This window comes from Filicampus tigris, chromosome 3, assembly GCF_054856515.1.
Source record: "Filicampus tigris isolate MCC_2025a chromosome 3, RoL_Ftig_1.0, whole genome shotgun sequence".
Lineage (NCBI taxonomy): Eukaryota > Metazoa > Chordata > Actinopteri > Syngnathiformes > Syngnathidae > Filicampus > Filicampus tigris.
In genome coordinates this window covers 10,256,466-10,281,279 of record NC_141219.1, presented here as the reverse complement: position 1 = coordinate 10,281,279, position 24,814 = coordinate 10,256,466, and the positions used below count along the sequence as shown (strand labels likewise).

Genomic DNA, 24,814 nt, shown 5'->3' with positions numbered 1-24,814 from the left:
TCAATTTACAGACATCATTTTTTGGGCTTAGACTTTGCCATGTCCAATGTGATGTTACTCTGATGGCTCAAATTTTCCGTCGCATCAAATGCTAATTTCATGCATAGGCTGATCATGCGAGTGTCGTTTAAATCAATTAATCTTTGAAATTTTACGCACATACCCACTATATGCCCTATAAAGTATGTTTGTATTCTATCCTTCCTGATTAAAAACGCCAACAATAGCCACATCCAACATTCAATAACAATCAATTCCAATGCGCTCCCAAAACAGGACCAAAAATTTTAAAAGATTTGCTGGCCTTACTTTTAGATGACTTGAGTTTCTTCGCACGGGTCCACTCTACAGTGTTCGCTTACATCTCTGTATTGTTTGTTTCCCATGTATCCTTATGTAGCCCTGTGTGCATGCAGAAATTGGTCACAAATTAAAATACTCATTAATAAGAAAATATTTTTAAAAACTGTTGTCAAAAATCAAAGAAAGTAGTCCACAAATGCTGTTGACAAAGGTTTGCCGTCCAAACAAACCTTTCCTCTCAACAAGCGCACCTGTTTCAATCAACTCAACACGTTCTCGAGGCTGTGCGCACACTAACTCACATGCTGGCCTGAACACAAAACATTGGTCACCAGGTGACACAATTGCTCATTTTCAATCAGCCTGAAACTAAATATTGACCTACTAAAGAGCTACTGCGTGACCAACAATTCGCCATCTAAATAAGCGACTACATTACCAATATGACTACTCCAGTACGTGACCAAATGCATGACATACTTTGTGACGTACTATGTGACATACTAGACTTCATTACCTAAAGTCCCAACTACATGAGCATCTATTTGAGTGAATTTGCGCCACCAGCTAGGTACATAGTTACATGGGCACATTTATTGGGATTAAATGCCTGATCGGAATAAAAATGCTTCATGTGCACACCCCATTCAAAATATTCTAAACCGATCAAGATTTTATTCCGTAGGAGAGGTGGTTTATGTTGATTGTTAATCCGATTGGTGTGCATGAAAACACTTATTCCGAAATTTCGGGACAAACTGACTTTACGGCGCATGTCTGTTACAGTACCGGTATACACGTTTCTGTTATTCGCGGAAACTAGTAGAAGTAGAGCGAGCTAGAAGGCCAGGCGGGTGCAAGACTGAACTGGTACATTTGCAGTTTCATTAGGAAGTCTTAACGCGGCGTGACAGCGCAAACGGGCGAAAAATGTGGAATAATGCTAACGTTTAAAATAGAAATCGATGGAACGATGTTTTGTTGACATGGAAGTTGCTACAGCTGCTCCTTCTTCTACTACTACTTCCGGTATATTTTGTCAATCTGTGCATGTGAAAATAATTTGTTCCGATCGAAAATGTGATGCATGAACATGCAAGTCCTAATCGGATCAATATTTTTAGTGTCCATGAAAACAGTGCATCCGATCAGAATTTTAATCCTAACTCTGATCGGATTAAAGAAATTTTGTCCATGTAAACGTTGCCACTGTCAGGGGTATGCTTTGCTCAAGCGCAAAAAAACAAGCGTCCGCTTGTTAGTGAAACTTTTTCCACTTGTTAAAAAACTTTTTGGGCTGAAGGACGCCGTCTGGAGGCCAGTGGGCTCCAAAGTTGATCTTTCTGGCAGCCTCCTCCTCCTCATCATCAATGTGATGGGACTGTTGTTCTGCCTAAGTGACTCCATTTGGCCAATTAGCCCTCGTCAGGCAGCTTTGCTCCATTATAGCCCTCAGCCCCCACCCCCATACCACTCTGACCAAACAATGTCGGGCCGAGGCATTTGTTAACCGATACACGCGGGCGTGACATTCAAGCGCGTGACCGTCCCTGGCTGTCAAAAACCTCATAAAGCACCATGTCGAACGAGAGGCGACACTCGCTTGATCGATGGCCGACGGTCGGGGCCATTTGCCCTTGGCACCACATCATGGCCATAAAAATTAGAGCAGATATGGAGGCTAATGATGGGGTCTGCCATATTTGCATATGCAAAGAGAACGCCACTTAGAGCATAATTAGGGGAGTCTGGAGGCCCCAGTAGAGCGGCAGGCTTATTTTGCCTAACAAGGCCTGCCCTGGTCATCAGAACCCCGTCATGCCTCAAACGCGCAAAGTCATTGGAGGGAATCGTATTGGATCGTAATTGAAGTAAATCATATCACATCGTAACTGGAGCGAGTCTTATTGTATCTTAATTAGGGTACATTGTAATGCATCATAATTGGATTTTATCACATGGTAGCTGGAGTAAAACATATCATCTTGCATCGTTATTGGAGTGAATCAAATCATGTTACACCTGAAACGCATTAAGTTACTGGAGTGTATCGTGTCACATGGTGTTGTGCCGTATCATTGTTGGAGTGAATCACATTGCATCGCAATTGATCTGAATCATATCAAATCATACTTGCAGTTAATCGTATCATACCAAGATTGAAATGCACCAAGTAATTGGAATGAGTCTTATCGTATCATCGTTATTAGAGTAAACCGGATTTCACCATAATTGGTGTGAATCGTATCTTAATTGGAGTGAATCTTATCGCATTGTAATTGGACTGAATCATACAAATTAGGCGAAATTAGATATCTAAAAGTAACTGCTACATATGTTATCGTATCGACACTGGAGTAAATCAAATAACAATGTAATTGGGGTAAAACATATAATTGAATGAAGCACATCATAAGGTAACAAGAGTACATCATTGCATTGGTGTGAACTATTTTGTAGTACGTAATTGGAGTAAAACATATTGCATCTCATCATAACTGAAGTGAATCATATTACATCATAATCTGAGTCAACTCTACTGTATTGTAATTCGACTAAATTGTATAGCATCGCAATTGGAGTAAAACATCACTTATTATATCATAAATGGAATAAATCATCCCGCTTCATTAAGTTAGGGAATTGTGGTGCATTATAGTTGGAGTAAAATGTGTTTTATATCGTAATTGGGGTAATACACATTATAATTGTAATGAATCTTATCATATTATATCATATCATATCATATCATAATTGGTGTAAACCATAACCTATCTTGCCTGAAAGACCCTACATAGGTGGAGTGAATTGTATCACATCGTACATGCAGTAAATTGTATTTCATTGTAACCCGTTATACGTAAAATGTCATGTGACCAAACCCGGAAAATAGGTTAGCGCGCTCCCTGTGTATGCTGCGAGGACTAGCATAACAATGGTTTGATGGCATGGTGGTTTGAAGCCTAATTGGCTAAATGTTTTATTTCTTTATGGCTGGCATCTTCGGAAAATAGTTAAATATATGTATACTAGTTATTTTTACAAATATGATATGAAACTATAAATTAACGTGAAGCTTAAATATTGGACGTTGTCATCTTTGGTAGCTCTTGACATGAGTATAAAACTAAAGACATTGTACTCATTTAAAATGAAAATGAAAAAGTGAATTTTATCACATCCTATCATATTCGGAGTATATCATACTGTGTGGTATGAAAATTGGAGCAAATCGTATCATTTCATGTGGACGGCTGGCTAATTAACACATTTATCCTCATCTCACTTAGTAGTACATGAACAAGTTAACAACATTGTTCATTACTGCAAATTAATGCAGTCAAGTGACAACAAAACAACACTTAAAAAGCAAAAAAGCAGACACCGAATACAAAAGGCTCCTCGTCAACAAACTCAACAAGCGCAAACGAGCGGATCTTAATTAGCCGCTAATGAGCTAGCAGGGCCAATCCCCGGAGCCTTTCCCCTTTTGCAGAGTCCTTGCTTGAAGCCGAGAGAAGACAAACATGGTCCAATGGCGGCGTTGGCGGGGAAATGTCCGCCCTTGGTGGTCAATTAATTAACTTACAAGAGTGTCCGTGTGGCTTTGCGTTGTCGCCATGGCAACCATTAGCAAGATGCTAGCCGAGCGAGGCGACAACATGCACTTGAAGGAGAGAGGAAGAAGAGAAATGTGAAATTATTCTACACAAACGACGACACTTGTTTAACTTAAGGCACTATTTTAAGCAGGAAAGTTCCAGAATAATTTAACGGTCTCAAGGACACTTTAATTATTATTCCCTGCGCGTTTAATATAAATTAATTCATTGTTTAAAAAAGTGAGAAATGCTTTCTTTCTTCTTACCACTTTTTTGGCGGGTAAGAATGTTACACATTCTTGCTTGTTATTAACATTTAAAGAAGACACATTAGCTTTTCCATACACATTCATCAGCCGCATCATTAACAGAGATACCGAGAACTGGAAGAGTCACCAAAAGATGTAGAAGTGGATGTTCTTTGGCCACATCCCATGAGGATGACGCTACATTGTGAACAATGCCCTGAGAAACTGGATGATGAATGGCATTCAACTCCAGGAATGTTTAAGGGAGGTCAGAGGCACCCAAGTGTCACGTCAGACCATTCGAAACCATTTACATCAGCATGGTCTGCGTATTGGACGACCTGCAAGGGTACCTGACCACACCACCAGGCACAGGTGTCATCGTCTTGCATGGGCCAGGGAGCGTTTACGCTGGATGAGGTACCGGTGGGCCTCAGTGCTGTTCTATTGGAAATCTGTGGGATCAGCTGAGTCGCCGTGTCGAGGCTCGAAACTGCACCCTTGAACCGCAATAACCTGAGAGCTGCCCTTCAAGAAGAGTGGGATGCCAGGCCTCAGCAGGCAATAAGCCGACTTTTGAACAGCATGAGACGTCGTTGTCAAGCATTTGACTTTTTGAGACATTGACATTTTTTGTTGTGGTTGTTATGAAATGCGCTATATAAATGAAATTGTATTGTATTGTTATATATTATATATATATATATATATATATATATATATATATTTTTTTTTTTAAATATAATAAATATTATCTGACATCTATAATTGTTATTTCTTCAATGATGGTAAGATGTCTGGTCATGCTATGCTGATGTTGACTTTTAAGTATAAAGTGGCCTGAAGTGGCTTCTTTGTGCAGTACTCTAAAATGTGTGAACGCGTGGGGTGAAAAAATATGTTGTCCACTTTTCTTCACTAGTGAGGACCTCGCCACATGCTCCTAATGTGGACACGCATGTGGACACACACACACACCCACCCCCACACACACACACCAACACACCAACACACACACGTGCACCTTTCTCAGGTAAAGGTTATAGACTTGAAGAATGTTCTCATTAGTTCCCATACAACATTGTCAGCGTGTGTGTGTGTGTGTTGGTGTGTGTGTGTGCATTTGTGTGTTTGTGTGTGATAATGAGCTGTGGGGGTGTTGTGAGGTTGGTAACTAACAGTGTGACAACACTGTCCATCACCTAGCACCCATCCCAGCCCATCTCACCCTTCCCACCCAGCAGGTAGAAGGCCCGTTATGTTTATTAGCTGGACCAGCTGTCAGTCAAACACTGAAAGTGAAACACTGGTCATGAGTGGATATTAATCCGGAATAAAAAACTAATTCAATTGCATCTGGGTTTGACTTTTTGTTAGCATTTTCTGTGACTCGTGTTGACATAATATTGTAAAACTGTACCAAAAGTAATAGTTCACCAGCCATGAACATGTTTAATGTTTCAGTTTTGCATGTTTTTCTCTTTTTATAGTCACCAAAGAAAAAGTACTACAAAGAAAATCTATCTGGTACAGATGTTTTTTCCCCTAAGTATTATGCTGATATTATGTCATCAAACTAAATCAAAAGTAATGGCACACCTTTTGTTAATATTTCCAAAGTTCCAGTTTTATCTGCAAGCTAATAACTGTTAGCTTGTAGTGCTAGTAGCATTCTTAAAGTGCAGAATTCACAGGCCTCCTCCCTTGTGTATGCTATCAATCATCTTCCTTGCCAGGAACAAACTAGAATGACAAACATTGATGTTTCTCGGTGTTTACGGTAACATGGTAAAATATTAGCACAGCAATTTTTCTGTCAACATGCTGAATTCTCCTTGTGGGAGGTCATCCTGCACGAGGGTGTGTCCATGCCAAGCTGAGGTGTGGTCGCTGACCTTCGCAATCCTGTGGCTAAAAAGCCAATAGTGCTCTAACTCCAAGACTAGATTCATCCCGCCTGAGGCTGTAGCGGCCACAAGATCAATTCTTCTTTACCTTCATCATTCCATCTCTGCTGCCCTTTGCTAAACACTCTATCCATCCATCCTCCTCATCTATCTTTCCATTTATCCAGCCTTCCTTCCCTCCATCCATTTCTCTTACTGCCATTTATCTCTTTCTTCCAGAGCATCTTCCTGCAAGAGCTCAGCCCGCCCTCTTCTTCATCCGTTGGCCCGGGCAGAAAGAACTGGATTACTTTGGTGAAGCAGAATGTGCCTCATTAACCAAGAATATTCTCAAGACCTATTACAAATAAGTGTAAACAATCACAGGTTTGTGATCATCAGATTTCCAATTTTGTATGTAAATGGGACAGCGGCTGCAGTGTTAAGGCAGGTAAAATAATCTAAAAAATATATATATCCTGAGTGATTATCCTGTTGTGTATGGTGCTCTAAGAATCATGTTTCCTCTGCCATCTGCTTGGAAATGATAAGGCCCAACAATTGTAAGTGTTAAGTGGGGTAAGCACGCACCAACACTAGGGCCAAATTTCATCATTTTCCCTCCCTTATGATCAAAGACAGCAAAGGACTGACCGTCCAACATCTCTAATCATGATCTTGATAATCATATGGTCTGGGAAGTGTCAGGACTGTGTAACTACTCACCCCTCCGCTCTCTGTTCCCGTGAAGGAGGGGGAAAAAAAGCAGATTGCCTCCAATTTACTTCAAAGAGACGGCCCTTTTACTCAACTCTGCAGGCAGCCAACCATATTGTGCCATGAAGTCCGCTCAAAAAAGAAAGGAAGAGCTCATTACCGGTAACAGACAGTATTAGCGGTTATTAAAACCCCAACTTTTTAAAACCAAGTTAAGATGTCGAACCATTAATCAGCCCATGCCTAGGACTCTGTGATGATAGCCAATCAGGAAACTTGCTTGTGAAGTCGGTCTCGGTACAACAACATTGTTATTTTTCACGTGATTTGATATCATTGAGCTCACCTTTACTTAATTTTAATGTATCAGTCCTAATAGAACAATAACTTTTCTGGTGTGTAGTTAAAAGCCCTAAAAAGCCTGAACTTAATGAATAAGACTCTAATGAGGTAAAGATTTCAGTCTTTCATGTCGTGTTGTCTTCACTGTGTGTGCAGTCATTATCTAGATAGACAGAGCCTTAAGCTCCCATACAAAAAATATTTTTTCTTCCCAGTGTGCTACCGCTGAGTGTCTCTGTCTTTGTGCTCTTTTATTCCTCCATTTTACCTGCCTCCTTTGTCTGCCTCTGGCCCTCGGCCTTTTGTTTCATGGCAAAAGTTGACTTTCCTAATCAGCAACCGGTCACCTACCACTTTCTTCTAGGACGTTGTCCATCAGCCGGGGTTTGTCGGCGGTGTCAAAGCCATGCCGTCCTCTTTTTATGGGACACGCACACAGCGGGAATGTTGACGTCTGTTTCCATCTATTTACTTCTTAGATGTTAGAAAAAGATGTTGAAACAGCAGAGGAAGCACACCATTCTTCTCTAATCATCAAATAAGTTGTCCGGCGGCTGAGGAAACAAATTTTGATTCCAACCCAAGCCAAACACAACTTTGGAACAAATGCCACTAGTGAAAAACAGTAATCCTTTTTTTATCTTGGGGGTTACGTTCCACCATCACCATTGACAAAATTTGCGAATTAGCAACCTTGTGAATGACACTTATAGCATCAATAGTGGTGAATGTTTGTTTCACACACGCACACGAAAGATTGGGTTGGAAGATGGTCTTCAATTGCCCAATTTACAGTGGTGATGACCTAGCCAACATGATATCTGCCAGTAGAGGTCCGCTTGCAGTTTCTTATAAGCTTACTTTGCATGCTTCGATCTTCTACATGGACGAGTCTATTTCTGCTTCCGCAATGTCAAAGTCTGTGTGGACTGACTTTAAAAGGAATGAGAGGCCTCCACTGGCATGGAATCAAGTTGGCTGTCTTCACTCTCACAGCGGTGCAAACCCCCGTTTCTAAATGTGCTATGAAAATACCAAAAGACAGAAAACTCCACCCATGTGCACAGTTAGACTACAGTTTGCGCTAGACTTGCCCTGGCCACGAAATAGGGTCCTTAGAGTTGAGTCGTTGTTCCTCTACGTAAAAGAGAAACCAAGTGAGGCCATTCAGGCATAGCTTATGATGCCTCCGAGTCTCCTCCCTGGTAGAGGTACTGATGGTGGGGTGTTCCTCACCTTCAATGCGTGCATTGCTCAGGATGTTTCTTTTCTCAAGCTTGGTGATAGTTTCCTCCTTGACACCAGCCAACTGAAACACACACTCGTACCGGCCTCCCATCTCAGCCGTCACCTCCACTTTCAGGTCGGCCGTCATCTGGAAGGTTCCGTCGTGGTTGGGCAGGGTCTTGCCATAATCCACATCCTCGTGGAGCTGCTCGCCGTCTTTCCTCAAAAAAAGGTCGGCTGTTTCGGGGTAGAAACCTGTCGCATGGCAGGTGACCGGAGAGGACGTCGTCTTCTGGAGGAGAGACACCTTCGGGGGCTCTGCACAGAAAGTGACACAACATGAACAGAGGAGATTAGAAGGAGAAAATGTATCTTGGTTCATCCAGCAATGCTAGCAACAAACTAAGGCAAAATAATGAAACATTTTCCATTAGATGGCTGAAGGTTTAATTAATCTGCGTTTCCACCTGTTGCTATTCATACAACAGAATATTAGCTTTGTGCTTAATTAACAAAAGCATATTTAGATGAGATAATTTAAGAAGATATACTTTTTTTGACATTTTGTTCGGTGAGGTGCTGTGCAATTTTTCTACTGCAAAATATGTGCCTTGGCTCAACAAATGTTTGGAAACACTGCATGGATGGCATGCTGCTGTGGTCTCAAAGGTGAAAGTAAATCCTGTTATTATTACCTGTTCTAATTAGGAAGTTCCTCCCGTAGCTCTCAAGATTCTTCAACAAAGAAGAACAAACGTCAGTGTAGTAATGTCACGGTCAGCTTTTGTTTGAAGGCAAGAGCATGTGGGCTGTCTGCAATCCATATGAATGTATTCATGTCCAATGACAGGACCTCTCCATTCTCATATATCATCTTTTCCCAATCAACCTCATCCGTCTCGTCTTTCCATTCACAGCCAAACTCGCCTGGCCAAAGTGACCTCCTGAAGGAATGAAAAATGTTGGAAAGCAACTTGAAACCTGATCATCATCACAAAGTGCCAGATCCCATTTTATATTTTTTTTACCTTCAGATTGGTTGAAGACCTGTATCAAAGTTTCAAGGGCAGCTCTCCCGAGCCACTCTCAACTTTGGGCGAACATTGTCTCCATCTCCCAGAAATCCGAATCGTCTGTTGTGGCTTCTTTCATCCAGTTATTTCTGGCTTCCACTGCCGTAATGTTGCTATCATAGTGCATAATCTTAACTCCGTCAACATACATAACATGTATATAGTCTGGTAAACTGGGCATTTCAATCGTTCCTATTATGAAATACTCCAGCGAGTGAATCGGTGAAAGAAAAAGGGAAAAAAAATTGTAGTTAGGATAACCCCCAGGGGATCAGTTATAGTGGTAATCTGTTGCATGTTATAACCGCACCTCATCAAAATTTGAAGAAAGTCTGAGAGGTGAAAGGGAAATTCTTGATTGAATTTTTTCAAATGACCCACAGCCCAAAAACAGGCCTGCTTCCATTTCCCAATATACCTTGAGGAAAATACATTCAGAAAAATTCTTGATTGATTTTATTGGAATGACCCACAGGCCAAAAACTGTAGTCAGCATCCGCTGATGAACACCAGCGTTCAACTGAACAACAAATTGGACTGTTCTGCAAACACAATAACACTGTGATTATCTGACCTAATAATTTAGAAAGACTGTACTACACCGGAGCAGTGCAAATCCAAATTCAGACTTGCCTTTATATTGTTATATTGTAAAAACTATCTAAAAAGTTGCTTCAAAATCAGCGAAATAGCGGGGGCGGAAACAATGAACCGTTATATGATCGCCTTTTCTTTTTTTTGCCTCCCCCACCCAAAATGTTGAAGCCTGCCAAAAAGTTGCCCAAGTGTTTGAGAGTTGAAATTGAAGAAATGTGCAAGAGTGATGCTTGTACAATTTTGAAGATGTCTTGAAGCAACAACCTCAGCGACCTCAAGATATATGTAAAGCTGGACGCTGCCAAGAATATGTTTTTGTATTGTTGTTGTCAAAGTTGAAGAGTAGCCGGATTCAATAGTGTAAAAAATGATGTATGCTACATGCAGATTTGCCATGCAGATTCCACACATGTAGATTCCACACTCTGTGCTCTGGTTGTTAAGCACCAAGTTTCACCTTCACTTTCAGTGTGGAATTTGTGACCTCTGGTCTATGTTTGTGTTGTTGATATTTCTTAACCTGTGGTAACAAATTTGACCTGTTTTAACATTAATTAGAAAAAACACCCTAAATGTACTTTTTCACCCTTAAATTTGATAATTTGGGAAAAATCTACAATTTCTGAGAGTCATGAAACTGAACATGCCATGTATTAATGGTTTGTCAATTTTGTTATAGTTTATTTTCCCGCATAGTCAAACACAAAGATGTTGCATTGGCAAACATTATATCCCAATTTCTCAATTGTACCAGTAATTGAAATGTAATCATCTTCAACTCTTCCTCCATAATACTATAGGTGAATATATATATATATATATATATATATATATATATATATATATATATATATATATTATAGCTACTTAAACATTTTCCTTGAGTTTTTACTTTTAAAGAAGTTCAATTTGACTTGCAACACAAAAGGGTGGCTCAGCATTTATATACTGCACCGAGTTTACCATTAAATTATGCATCTAAATGTTGGTGTCAGTAAATGTATACTAAATTTATTTCATGTAAATCATGAATGCACCGTAAACGTTGTCAATTGATTGAAATAAAGACATCGTGTTTGTGTAGTTTGTCCTAACGGTGTTGCTGTACAGTTCCGATCCAGCTGGATATGCATTTGGGGTAGTTAGTTATCACAATGACGCTGTTGCAACTTTTCGTCACTTTGTCTTTTTTTCTGTAATTAATCAACCCGCTTCTTTTTATTTTGGATTTATGATGATCATGATCGTTACATCGCTTTTATTCCTGGCTGTGTCTGTTCAAATACACAACGTGACCCCTGGTGAGTACAAAGACGTCATTCCACTGTTTTTGTGCAATGTCAGTTGATCGGTTCGGTACTGATTTAGTCATTTATAAACACGAATCAAGCGCATAGTGTGGTACGCCAATATTATGAAATATATTACTTTAAAGCATTGGAATTGTAGCATACTGTAAAGTGAAAGTAAAAGAAATAAAAGTAGTCAAGCGTGGGCTTATGAATTTACCCCCCCCATGCTGTTAACGCGAACATAATGTAACACGAATATAGACCATATTGGTGTCCAAAATTATATACTGTATGTCAAAAAATATTGTTATATAGTGTTTACTTAAATTCTACACTGTAACGTAAGTAAGCGTGTGTTGGAATCGTTGCAGTTAAAATGTAAGTTGTGAAAGTCAAACGTAGCCTGTGTTGTCAAAATTATATATCAACCATGAGTGAAAATATGTATTGTTCTTTGAATAAACGAAATGTGCAAGGTGAAAGGTATTTTTTTCTTCTCCTTTCAGTGCTTCACACACTGAAGTATTTCCGAACAGCGTCTACTAACATTCTGGGCTTCCCAGCGTACATTGAGGTGGGTTACGTCGACGCAATTGAGTTCATACACTATGACAGCGATGGCAAGAAAGCGGAAGCCAGGCAGGACTGGATGGAGAGAATCACAGTGGACGACCCTGACTATTTGGAGATGGAGACGCAGAGAAATGTTGTCTATGAGGACGTCTTCCAAGTCAATATTGAAATCGCCAAGAAGCGCTTCAACCATACGGGAGGTTTGTTTAGGTTAACATTCTATTCAAATATTATGTGATATCTTGACTTCAGATTTTGTCCAGCAACGAGTCGTCAATTGGTCAATTTTGGGGGCAAAATGTGCTTCTCTCAGGTATTCACATTCTCCAGTGGATGTTTGGCTGTGAGTGGAATGATGAGACCGACGAGGTGGATGGTTGGAATCAGTACAGCTATGACGGAGAAGACTTCATCGCCTTGGACACCAAGACGATGACGTATGTTGCTGCAAAACCGCAAGCTTTTATCACCAAACTCAAGTGGGACCGTGACCAGGCTCGAAAAGAATACAGGAAGCATTACTACACCGAGATTTGTCCTTCCGTGTTGAGGAAGCTTGTCAACTACGGGCAGAAAGTCCTGATGAGAACAGGTAGAGTCACATGATAGAAAGTGAACCCATGCTATATTATTATCCAAACTTTCAATTATAACAGTTTTAGCAAAGGTTTTAGAACATACGTGCAACAAAATTTGGGGAAAAAAGCACTATTTTGTCTAAATGAAACTCCATAACTCACTTTAAAATAGATCACTGACATAGATGCCAAAAGATGGTGCCAAAGCAATATTTCTGTCTAAATAAAACTCCTCAATTCACTTCAACATTGTTCCTTGACACTGAGATGACAGCAAAACGATATTTTTGTTTGGATAAACGTATTGAACTTTACTTTAAATTAGTTCCTAAACACCAAGCTGAAAGAAAAGCACCATAAATAAAACTCCTTAACTCACTTCAACATAGATCTCAGACACCAAGAGCCACAAAAAGGCTCCAAAGCAGCAATTTCATGTAATGAGACTCTTTTACCTAAATGAAACTACACAACTCACTTTGACATGGTTTCCTGACACCGAGATGCTACAAAATGGCTCCAAATCAGTCATTTTGTCCAAATGAAACTTCACAACTCACTTCATGGTTCCTCAACAGTAAGATGCAAAAAAATGGCACCAAAGCAGTACGGTAATTTGATTTAGATCAGGGGTGTCCAAGTCCGTCCTCGAGAGCCCCTATCCCGCCAGTTTCGCTCCTCCAACACCATCCATCCATTATCCAATCATCTTATCCTCACAAGGCTCACGAGAGTGCTGGAGCCAATCCCAGCTGTCTACGGGCAATAGGCGGGGGACACCCCGAATTGGTTGCCAGCCAATCGCAGAGCACACACAAACAAACTTTCACAATCACACCAAGGGCAATTTAGAGTGTCCAATCAACCTACCATGCATTTTTTGGGAACGTGGGAGGAAACTGGAGTACCCCCAGAAAACCCAAGCAGGCAGGGGGACCACACGGAAAGGCCGGGGCTGGATTTGAACCCACGACCTCTGCAATGTGAGGCGGACGTGCTAACAAGTTCTCCACCATGCTGCTCTCCTCCAACACACCTGATTGAAATGACACGGATCAGGCTTCTGCAAAGCTTGCGGATGAACTGAGGGAGGGAAAGATCTCAAACAGTCAGGATAGGGGCACTCAAGGACCGGGCTTCGGAACCCCTGATCCCAGGATGCCACATGATGATGGTAAACCTCTATTTTTAGCCTAATGAAACTCCTCGACTCTCTTTAAGATAGTTCCAGGACACCAAGATATTGCAAGATGGCATGTAAGTAACTTAAGCTAGGCTGTAAAAAGCTAAATAAAAAAAATGCAACTATATGTGGGAGTTCACTGCACGCCCACCTTGTACCTCCTTATAAGAATATTACAGTGCTCCATCTTTCTTTTCCCCTCCATTAACATGTTGTCACTTTCTGTGCAGAGCTCCCAAAGGTATCTCTCCTCCAGAAGACGCCGTCCTCTCCAGTCACCTGCCACGCGTCAGGTTTTTACCCCCAAACAGCCGATCTTTTTTGGAGGAAAGACGGCGAACAGCTCCACGAGGACGTGGATTATGGCCAGATCCTGCCCAACCACGACGGAACCTTCCAGATGACGGCCGACCTGAAAGTGGAGGTGACGGCTGAGGTGGAGGGCCAGTACGAGTGCGTGTTTCGCCTGGCTCGTGTCAGGAATGAAATTGTCACCAAGCTGGAGAGAAGAAACATCCTGAGCAACACACCCAATGATGGTGAGAAACATTCATCTATGTCAATTGTTGTGCCCTCAAAATAAGCACGCTGGATTTTGGTCACTGCTCGTATTCTTTCCTGGTCGCTTAACCAGTTCTGTCCTGTCCTGTTTGGTCCAGTTCTGGTACCTGCTCCTGTCATGTGCTGGTCACTTGGCATGCCTTTCTCCATGCTCATGTCCTGTTCTGGTCACTCCTCCTGGTCATTGCGTCTGTCCTGACCTAGTCACTCATTATGTCCTGCTACCTGTCCTGTCCTGTCCTTTCCTTGCCTGGTCACGTCTTGTGCCCTGCTCCTCTCATGTCCCATCCTGAACTGCCCATCTCACCTCTCATGTCCTTTGCTGCTCTGTTCACTAATCATGTCCTAGTCATTGATCCTGTCCTGACTGGTCACTCCTTGAGTCCTGCAACTGACTGGGTCAATGCTGGTCTGATCATCTCCTACTCTGAACACTGCTCCTGTCCTGGCTTTGTTGCTGCTCCTGCCCTGCTCACTGCACCTGTCCTTTCCAGTCCGGTCCTGGTCATTGCCCCTGTTCTGTCAAGTCCTGGGCACTCCTCGTGCTCTGCTCTTGTCTTAGTCACTGCGCATGTACTGTCACGTCCTGTCCTGTCCTGTCCTATTTGCTACTCATTGTATTCCTTGCTCACAGGGTGTGATACTGGAAATTCGACGCTTATGTAATGTTATTTTTACTGTGCTGTTATTGTTTTTCCCTTTTTTGGGCCAAATCCCGTTCTGGCCGACTACAAAGTCATAGATGTTTCCTCTTCCTTACACTGTTTTTCACTTTTTTGAAGAAGAAGAAGAATTGAAGAAGAAAATCATTGCCATTGCTGCCCCGTTGGTGATTGTCGCTCTGGTGGTCCTCATTGTGGCTGTCATTGTCATTGTCAGGCGTCTTAGCTGCAGCCGTGGTGAGGGACACACATTTTTCCTAAGAGAACATCTTTGGCACCCTTCCATTAGTCAGAAGAAGTTCATGTAAATGTGTCTCTTTCATTTCAGATGATTACACTCCAGCTTGTAAGTCCAACTTTTTCTATTTGCCTCTTATGTTCCAACTTTAAGCATTGTGGGGGTTCACTAGACTTGGGCCATCATGATATTGAGCACTTTCATGTAGAAAGTTAGTGTCTTCAGGAGTGTGACTTTGTCCTCCCACAGCTAGTGACGGTGGTGTCGAGCTCTCGGAGAATACGAATGGCAAATACTGAGGAAGACAAATGTGCCAACACAAAATGGAGAGGACGCTCAAATGGATTCTGTGCAGCTTCCAGTGGCTGAGCTGTAAGACAAAGTAGCACTGTATTAGCAGTGGGGCTGTTTCTTCAACCAATCAGATTTCAAATTCACCTCACAAAGGTAATCTAGCTGGCCCAAAATATCATCAGCAAAATATCGTCTGTAGCAATCTGCACACATTAATATATTTAACAATCAGCATCTTTGCAGAGTATAGTGTATTTAATTTATTGTGTTTCTCCTGCTATTAGATGAAGATTGATTGTGAACTGCTCCAGTTATTGGTTTCTATAACTGTGACATGAAGTCTCCAGTGAAGGCCTAATTACCAAATTCAAGGCCTGCCATTGCAACTAATGAATGTAGATGATGAAACATCAAGTGTTTCTGCACATACTTTCACCTTTGATGTAAAGCTTCTTGCAGCTTTTGAAGGTGCCACTGAACATGTTCACACACTCGTCGTCTACGTGCAGTCAAATTGCATCAGATCAGGTTTTCAGATCCCACTGTTGTAGGAGTGATTATTTTTTCTAGTTTGTCAGGGACAGTCACAGGTTGTTTTATTTAAAATATTCTTTTAAAAAAAAAATGCTGTGATATTGTGTAACGTTCAAATTGTCAAATTATACTATATATATATATATATATATTTTCATATTTGGACTTTGGACACCCCTGGTTTGACCCAAAAATGTTCATGAGTCAATGTGAGCCGCTGCACATTTATTCAAAAACACGGTGCTTTATTTTTACTGGGAAAAAAAATTAAACGGGTCCAAATTTGACCCGCTACGTAATTGTACAGTGCATAGCAGAGTGTTTAGTGCATGTAAATGTAACAAAATAAATAAGTCTTCATCCTTAGTGGTTGACCCCTTTTTTTGCCTGCTGTTAACTGGTTTACAGTTTTGCCTTACTACTCACCTGTTGTACTAGTATGCCAAAGTTGTCCTACTAGTGAGGAAAAATACACATTTATCACTAAGACAAATTAGCACACTAACCAAAACCTTTCATTTGAACAGGGCTGCAAAAAATAGCGGGAAATAACTTTAATTCTGGGTTCTGCCAGCTTCTATGAAGGCTTGTTTTAATTTGAGAGTGGGGGAAGGGCAAACAATCTTTGAGACAAATGGGGCAGAAGTTAGTGGCAGTTGATGAATTTTTGATGGGTTTATTTGCAGATTGTCATCGTATTGTTGTTTTGCCGGGGCAGATGCTGCGGGATGTTTTCACGCTGCTGATGCTCATTTAAATTACAGAAGACGACGAAGAGGTGAGCCAACATCTGCACGCCTCTTTTTAGATAAACACAGATCAGCCAGATAGAACAAATGTGAAAAAGATTCATGCGCCGCGTTCATTCTTGTGTGCGTGTGCCTGCGTGGTGCTGACTTCCCATTTTCATTTAATCTCCACTCATACTTGATGCTGGGACAAAACACAATGCGCATCACACGCACGCACACACACGTATCAAAGATAAGATTAATGATAGCAAAGAGTTATAAATATGGAGATGATGTTCTCACGCCTACAAACATGCTTTCAAGTCTGAACGAAACATTTTCTGACAGCAGCACAATCTTTTCATTCACACCTCATTTTTGCTCTGCGTGAAAATATTTCGTAATGATGCGGACCTAAAACAAAAGTGAATTTTTCCAACAACTTTGTGGATGATTGTAATTTGAAACCTTCTGGCCTGGAGCCTACTCTAAAATCACAATACTGGCTTGAAACTACGACTTAAACTCCAATCCTTGTTTAAAATCCTTGTCTGATACCCTTAACCTGTGTTAAAAACCCAAACATGGCTTGAAAACAATGGCTTCAAACCTTTAATTTGAAATCTGAATCCAAGTTTGGACACCTGAACCCCTATTTTGAAATATCAGTCTGGTTTTACAAACCTAAAACCCCGACCTGTAAACTTACTTTGAAACCATAAACATGTCTTGAAACCCTAATTCGACATAATTCTGGCCTAGAACCCACCTTTTATACCAACCCTTTCATAAAAAACTATAATTGAATTTGAAAACCTAATTCTGGTTTGTGACCCGGCGGCACGGTGAGCGACTGGTTAGCACATCCGCCTCACAGTTCAGAGGTCGTGGGTTCGATCCCAGCTCCGGCCTCCCTGTGTGGAGTTTGCATGTTCTCCCCGTGCCTGCGTGGCTTTTCTCCGGGTACTCCGGTTTCCTCCCACATTCCAAAAACATGCATGGTAAGTAGATTGGACTCTCTAAATTGCCCCTAGGTGTGATTGTGAGTGCGGATGTTTGTCTCTGTGTGCCCTGCGATTGGCTGGCAACCAATTCAGGGTGTCCCCTGCCTACTGCTCGAAGACAGCTGGGATCGGCTCCGGCACGCCCCGCAAGACCCCAACTCTTACTTAAAACCCTAATTGCAAATAATCCAGATCCTGATTTCTACACTTTATAACCACAATTCTGTCTAACCCAATTTGAAACCCTGATCCTGGTTTAGAACTCTACTTTGAAAGCCCAGTGCTGTCTTGGTCACCAATTTGAACCCCTAACGTTGGCCTACAATCCTAGTTTGAAACCTAACCATGTCGTAACCTTGTTTTTGCCATGCCAATCCTGTCTTGAACCTCTAATTAGAAACCCTAATTTGAGTTTTATTTGTGTTCTGATGGTAACAAACAGACTCGATCCGGCATATAGCTAAAAGGGAATCACATTTGCATTTTTTTAATCATATCAAACAAATGAAGGTGAGCTGCCGTCCAGATGCAGGGGGGGCTGCAGGTATGACGGAAAGCTGCCGTCGGGCATGGGGTACTGTGGACCGGAGGGCCGCAAGACGAAGAAGGGCGGCGTGACCGGTGCAAAGTGGCAGTCGTACAGTAAGCGGTGGTGAGGCTCAAAGTCGATCGGGGCGGCGTTGTGCCTCCGGTTCCCCGTGAGAAGACAATTTTGCGACTCCAGTTTGGCGATGCGCTCGTCTCGTTGCACGATTCCGGCCGCCATGCTCTGCTGCATGCTGAGCATCTGCGCCCGCAGGTCTGCCACCGAGGTGTCCATGTTGCGTTTGGCGCCCTCCAGCTGGCTACTGAATACAACCATGCTGTCCTGCACACTCTGTAGCTCTCTTTGAAAGTGGGCGCTCTCTTTTTCCCGCCCGGCCAACCACTCGCACCATTCTTTTTCACGCGCCGTCTTCGTGGGCGTTTTTTCCTTGTATTCCTCGACCCACAAGTTCTCCTCGGTATTTTGCTCCGGGGATACCACCAAGGCGGTTTGGGGGGACTGGGACACCTGGGAGACCTGGTCCTCATCCGTGCGCTCCTGGTGCATGGCTGGCGTATCGCTGTTCCTGCCATCGTCGCCTCTCTGGGCTTCCTCCGAGGTGACCTGGAATTTCTGCTGGTCCTTGTCCGCCACCAGCAGAGGATTGTTCTCATCCTGGGTCTGAAGGGAGGCGCTCTCTGAGACGGACTTGGGGACTCCCTCTTCATTTGAGAATTCATGTGGCTGGAAAAGACCAAAAGGCTGAAGGCTTGATTGTGTATTTTTTTACATCTATAGTTCCCCACCCCACACATTGGTTCAAGACAATTAAGCTCAACACTCCTCAACAGTGGATATAAAATGTCTACACACGCATGTTCAAATTCCAGGTTTTTATAGTGTAAAAAAAGAGATGAATCATTTCCAAACTTTTTCCATCATTAATGTCACCAATAACCACAACTCAATATACAAGATGTAAATAGCAAAAAATATAGATGAGCTGTTCTACATATATATTTTTTATTTATTTGAGCAGAAGCCTGAAATTTGAGTCACTGGTATTTGGAACTAGTCACTGATAGTGTAGTGGTACACACGCCTGAGTTGTGTGCGGGCATCGAGGGATCGGTTCCCGCTCAGTGACGGTGTCTGTGTGTCCCCTGCGACTGTCTGGCGACCAGTTCAGGTGTAGTCTGCCTTTCGCCCATTGTCAGCTGGGATATGCTCCAGCATCTCCCCGCGACCCTGTACAGGATAAGCGGTTTGATGACATATGACACATGGTATTTGGAACTATTCACAATTCCATCTTGACTAAGGCCCCAATTCCAGCTGAAGAAAAATATCACCATAGGCCTACCCCATTACCCAGTCACATTAAAATGACGAGCGACTGTTCCGACATGTAACAATTTAATTCCTTCAACTTCTTCAATGTTGGTGTCAATAACCAGTTTTCTTGTCTTTTCGTCAATTTTGGACAGCTGTCCAATGGTAATGGTAATGTCACCGTGGTGCCATATTTTCGCCACCTGATGATGACCGCCGTTCGTGTTCCCTGGGACATTTAATGCCTTGGAAATTCTTTTGCACCCTTCTCCCGAATGATACCTGTGAATAACGACATCCCTCTAATGCTGTGGAAGCTCCCTGCAGATGATGGCGAGTGCCATTCGATGTGACTCCAAAAATGTCAGGAAATTCCTTCTAGAACATCTGAACTTTATTTGGTGTTAACGGGAAGCAATTTAAATGGTGTCAGGTGTGTGCTGACGCCCATTTAACATGAGTTTAATTGTGACTGATAAATCGTAACACAGGCATATGTCGCCAGTCATAAGAGGGTGTGCACACTTGAGCAACTTCATTATCGCAGTTGTTTGTTTTGACTTTTTTATTAAGCGCTGTTGTTAGGTCCAGCATCTTAGACAGCTGGCAAAGGTAAATTCCCTCCTTTCTCATCAGCACTTAGAAACAGTAATCCATGCCTTTGTTACATCCCGGCTAGATTACTGAAATGCACTTTATTATGGAGTCAGACAGTCTTCTCTCCAGTTGGGCCAAAATGCTGCCGCTCGCCTTCTAACTGGAGCTCGGAAGCCGGAGCACAGAACCCCAATTCTGGCCTCCCTTCACTGGCTCCCAGTGCATTTTAGGGTTCATTTTAAGATGCTTCTATTTGTGTACAAGTCTTTAATGGACTCAATCACTGCTCAGCTTCAGAAAACAGGTCAGCCATGATTGGTCGGTACCTGAACCCTGAGTAGTTGTGATGTCATTTTCAGTCGACAGAAGTGACAATAGCCGCCCCAAGAGATGGCTAAAAACGGGTGGATTCATTCTTATTCCACGAACGCAATATTTATCAGAATGCCTTGTTTCAACTAGTGGGCTTGCATAGAATATATTCTTGAAAAAAATATGTTTGGGTTGACTTTCCTCTTTAAAATTCCCCCAAAATTATTTAATCATGTTTACATCATGTTTACATCATATTTAATGCCTATATAAACAATATTTGCATGTTTAATGTTCTATGCCCCTCTATCTTATCATATTTACATATTTAATAGATATCATATACCGCATATACATCATTCCCATGTTTAGTGTTTTATACACCTCTAACATATCAACATACTATACATCTAATAATGTATAATTTCATGTTCATTTAATGTACCACATTTACGTTGAATGTCTGTACACCACTAATGTACCACATGTACATATTTAATTTACCTCTAATGTACCATGTTTCAATCATTTTTAATGCAACAATACACCATATTTACATATTACATATTTACATCACATGTAATGTTTAGTACATGTCACATATTTATTTAATATTTACTGTACAGCTATCATCACGTTTAACTGATTCACTGACATTTGGGCTTTAGATGTCCAAGATCCATTTGAACTGGGCTGCCGATGACTGAGTTAGGGTCTATCATGCCCCATTTTCATTTTTATATACCATAAGTGCACCATATTTACATCAAATGTACCTGTACACCTGTACTGTAGATTCTTCACATACGTCTATTGTACCATAATTAATGTACTATAAACTTCCCATGTACCATTTTTATATTTTGATAGCAGTAAACATTTACCTGTAATGCACCATATTTACATCTGAATTATTATGCCTGTAATGCATATTTTCCATATTTTTAATGCCCAATACCTTATTTACATGATGTTACTGCATGTGTACTGTACCATAATGACTATTATGAACGCACCTGTTTCGACTTGCTCGCTTTCTTCTTTTTTGCCTTATTTGATACCAAAAACTTGACGATATTGCTGACAAGGTTCATGCTTTCAGTCGCGCAGGCGTCTTCAGGCCCCGCAAGAAAACGAACCCTGCGGCAAAGGTGGTGATGTTGGTGCTGTCAGCCGCCGTCTTTGTGTCGCCTCCATGACATGAGGGGGGCGTAGCGGAAGCCGCGACCTCACAGAGGCATCAAGGCGTGATGTCACAGGGCTGGGGGGGGGGGGGGGGTTGGTTTCAGGGGATGATGGCAACCACAGAACAGGAAGTGGAACTTGCACGCTGGGGTGGGAAAGCTGGACATGAGATGCCTGGAAAGCTTAATTAGCTTTGTTTGGAACACTAGCAATGTATTGAAAGAAAAATTTGAAACCCTAACCTTGGCTTGAAACCCTAACCCTTGTTTGAAATCCCAACCATGGCTTGAAACCATAGGTGTGTCTCGAAATCCGAACTTGAAACATTAATTGAAATACTAACCTGAAACTCTAATTTGAAACATTACATTTGGTTTATAACCCTAACCCTGGCTTGAAACCTCATTTTGAAAGCCCAACACTCGCCTGAGAGTCTTGAAACGAAAAATGGTAACGCTAACCCTGCTTTAAAACTCTAATTTGCAACCCCTGCCCCAACTTGAAGTCATTTGAAACCCTAATTAGTTCACAAAACACCATTTTGAAACCAAATTCAAATTTCATGGATGGATGGATAGATGGATGAATGAAACTCATACCTTGCCTTGAAACTCAAATTTGAAACACTGTATTGAAACCTTAATTTGAAACCCTAATCCTTGTTGGGTTTTTTTTAGCTAAAATTTATAAGTTAGTAAGTTAAAAATTGTGACCTGGGTCTTTGCTGTTCACATTTTCAAAAGATTTTGACTATTTTCCCCACTTGCCGTAATCTCATCAACCGTGCTAATCTTGCGGTATTTGCATGTTGACGCAAGTGCCATCTTTATTTCTTCTCCTTGAGCCTCCCAGGTCGCGTTTGAATAATAGAAAGGGTGTCTATATTTGAGACCGTCATCAGTTGGCGAACAGAATTGAACAGATTCCAGGCGTCAGAAGACGGCGCCGAGGGGGTCCAATAACAAGGAGTCGCATTTGGAGGCCCACTTTAAACTTGCCGTAACCTCCTTCTATGCCACTCGCCAGCTGTCTCATTCACTTCACTTTTGGGTTGATGCACACCATTCACAACCTACTCAATAGATTTTTCATTTGATGGAAAAAAAATAATACCATCTCTCTCTCTCTTTGTTTTTTACCTCCAAATATTTATATTTTGTTTAAAAAAATGTGAAGTGTCTCAAAATTGTGTTTTTTCCAAACATCTAGTATCCCCAAATATTTAGATATAAAACATATATGCTAATTCAATATCCATTTTTTCCCACAAATAGAGTAGCCAAAAATTTTGATTTCTTAAAAAAAAAGTTAATTCAGTATGTCAAAATGTTGTCGTTGTTGTTTTTAACATGCAGCATCTCCAAATGTTTTTATTCATTAAGAAAAAATGTTATTCCAGTACAGTACATCAAAATTGTGTTTTTTTCCCCCAAGTATAGAGAAGGGGTGGAGCCAGAACGTGGCTAATGGGTGGGCCTGGAAAAGTCAGGGTGGGCCTGAATATTCCTCTCACTTCGCACAATCCTCCTGTCCTGACACATCAAATACAATGACAAACCGAATAATATGAAGTCCAGATCTTCCTTAGACAACCACAATTATGCCATTTTTATTCTATTTAAAAAAAACACATATAATTTCATGATTTACTAAAAATGCAAAAGTATATATTTTGTCATGAATCTCACTGGGTGGGCATTCTGTCAATCTGGGTGGGCCAGTGCACACCCAGGCCCACCCATGGCTCCGCCCCTGGTATAGAGTACAGTATCTCCAAATGTTTTGATTTGTCCCCAAAATGCTCATTCGGCGTCTCAAAATATTTTTTTATTTACTAAGAAATTGTTGACCATCTAAGAACTGTTTTTTTTTTAAATATACAGTATCTTCACATTTTTCGATTCATTAAAAACCGTTAATCCAGTATATCACAAAGATAGACTATTATCTCCAAATATTTAGATTTATTAAGATTAATCCACCATCCTAAAGTTATGATTTTTGTTTGTTGTTTTTATAAAATAACCCATCAAAATTTGGTTGTTTTAAACAATACAACCCACAAAATTGTGTCAAACTGACCCAACTGGGTTGCTCCCTTTTTGACCCAAATTGGGTGTTTTTTGACCCAGCTGTTCTTAGGGTGTGTTTTTAGAGTTAGGTCAACAATAATGATGCGTCATTCAAAAAGTTGGGTCAAGTGAGTAACTCGTTAAACAGCCAAATTCTGGGGGTTGTTTTGGATAAAATAACCCAATATTTGGGATTGCTTTGTATAAAATAACGCATTTTTGGTGGGATTGTTTAGTCCAGTGTTCAGTGTGTAATTCATTTGACCAAACTTTTTGGGTTAAAAACTAACCATAAAAGTTGTCTTTCTCCTGTTTTCACCCAATTTTCTTTATTTTTGACCTGACTACACCCTTCATGTTGCTGTGCTGTGTCGACTTACACAACTGACTCCTCACATTTGGCAGCAATACAAATGCTGTAGAGAGTACAGGGAAAGGTCTCCCAAGTTCAAAAAACGGAAGTCGCTCGCCTTAGTTGACGAGAGCATGAATGATTGGTTGATTGATAAGGGGCCTGTCCCAATATTTTTGTCCACTCAAGATTGTCCTCACTGATACATCTGATGATTGATTGGTCTTCGAAGGACGCGTGGAAATCAAGACGGTTTATCGACTGGTGCAGCATGTTGATGATGTGCTATGATGTCTTCGCTCTCCTTGGGCACTATTGACTTATCGGCGACCTGTCTTATATGCTGCTAAATATGAGCTGCGAGTTATGATGAAATATTGCCAAAGTTTAAAATTTTAATGTTGGCTATCGGCTGAAGCGCTCGGTCGGGAGGGGGGAGGGGTCGCAGACTCATTTGCTTCATGGGCACATTCAGGCAAAATTCTGAAATATATATTACACGCACATGGAGCTGACCAGTTGCATACACATTTCATTGAAACAAGCGTCAAGTAAATTTAAATATACAGTAAATAATCAAATTACTTCAATAGACATATTGTTTGTGCTTGTTTTTGTAAACTCGCTGATCGGCGATAGTGATCGTCCCAAAAAATCCTGCTCGTGTCAAGCCTACTTCTCTTACACGCACACACAGCTTTGCAACGTCATCACGCTTGTCACGCAGACACACTTTGCTGCCGTTGTTTGTTGTGTCGTTTACGCCGACGAGCTCCGGAGCCCCCGGCGTCCG

At 41.4% G+C, this 24,814-nt stretch overlaps 3 protein-coding genes and 1 pseudogene across 7 annotated transcripts in view; 1 reads left to right on the top strand and 3 right to left on the bottom strand.

The window, feature by feature from the left end:
• LOC147149863 (neural-cadherin) overlaps positions 1 to 649 on the bottom strand; it is a 256,943-nt gene extending 256,294 nt beyond the window's left edge. The window contains exons 1-2 of the mRNA XM_086025213.1: positions 555 to 649; positions 310 to 402 (exon numbers count right to left, since the gene is read on the bottom strand). The gene's annotated coding sequence lies outside the window, so the exon portion shown is untranslated. The remainder of the gene's footprint in view (positions 1 to 309; positions 403 to 554) is intronic.
• A 7,533-nt stretch (positions 650 to 8,182) lies between these two features.
• On the bottom strand, positions 8,183 to 9,525 carry LOC147149862 (major histocompatibility complex class I-related protein 1-like; annotated as a pseudogene).
• A 1,577-nt stretch (positions 9,526 to 11,102) lies between these two features.
• On the top strand, positions 11,103 to 16,276 carry LOC147149861 (class I histocompatibility antigen, F10 alpha chain-like). 4 transcript variants are annotated; one of them, XR_015086079.1, is made up of 8 exons: positions 11,103 to 11,296; positions 11,794 to 12,060; positions 12,174 to 12,452; positions 13,852 to 14,160; positions 14,965 to 15,081; positions 15,173 to 15,190; positions 15,332 to 15,529; positions 15,661 to 16,276. XR_015086079.1 is itself a non-coding variant. In XM_086025215.1 (7 exons), exons 1-7 carry the CDS (start codon positions 11,227 to 11,229, stop codon positions 15,379 to 15,381), a joined length of 1,107 nt encoding a protein of 368 aa, XP_085881341.1. In that variant the 5' UTR covers positions 11,103 to 11,226; the 3' UTR covers positions 15,382 to 16,276. The 4 variants fall into 4 exon arrangements, 3 of the variants coding, with proteins under 3 accessions (XP_085881341.1, XP_085881340.1, XP_085881342.1); XM_086025215.1 differs by having other exon boundaries at positions 14,968 to 15,081; positions 15,332 to 16,276; XM_086025214.1 differs by having other exon boundaries at positions 15,332 to 16,276.
• Positions 16,277 to 18,106: 1,830 nt separating this feature from the next.
• On the bottom strand, positions 18,107 to 21,581 carry LOC147149860 (uncharacterized). Of its 2 annotated transcripts, XM_086025218.1 has the most exons (3): positions 21,429 to 21,573; positions 19,272 to 19,419; positions 18,107 to 18,915 (listed from the first exon to the last, which is right to left on the bottom strand). In XM_086025218.1, exons 2-3 carry the CDS (start codon positions 19,290 to 19,292, stop codon positions 18,142 to 18,144), a joined length of 795 nt encoding a protein of 264 aa, XP_085881344.1. In that variant the 5' UTR covers positions 19,293 to 19,419; positions 21,429 to 21,573; the 3' UTR covers positions 18,107 to 18,141. The 2 variants fall into 2 exon arrangements, with proteins under 2 accessions (XP_085881344.1, XP_085881343.1); XM_086025217.1 differs by lacking the exon at positions 19,272 to 19,419 and having other exon boundaries at positions 21,429 to 21,581.
• Between the last annotated feature and the right edge of the window lie 3,233 nt (positions 21,582 to 24,814).

Coding starts and splice junctions, on each gene's coding strand:
- LOC147149861 (XM_086025214.1), top strand. CDS start 11,227: ATGATGATCATGATCGTTACATCGCTTTTATTCCTGGCTGTGTCTGTT. Junction 11,297..11,793: donor AATACACAACGTGACCCCTG/GTGAGTACAAAG, acceptor TTCTCCTTTCAG/TGCTTCACACACTGAAGTAT. Junction 12,453..13,851: donor GAAAGTCCTGATGAGAACAG/GTAGAGTCACAT, acceptor CTTTCTGTGCAG/AGCTCCCAAAGGTATCTCTC.
- LOC147149860 (XM_086025217.1), bottom strand. CDS start 21,506: ATGAACCTTGTCAGCAATATCGTCAAGTTTTTGGTATCAAATAAGGCA. Junction 18,916..21,428: donor AAGCGAGCAAGTCGAAACAG/GTGCGTTCATAA, acceptor GGTCTTTTCCAG/CCACATGAATTCTCAAATGA.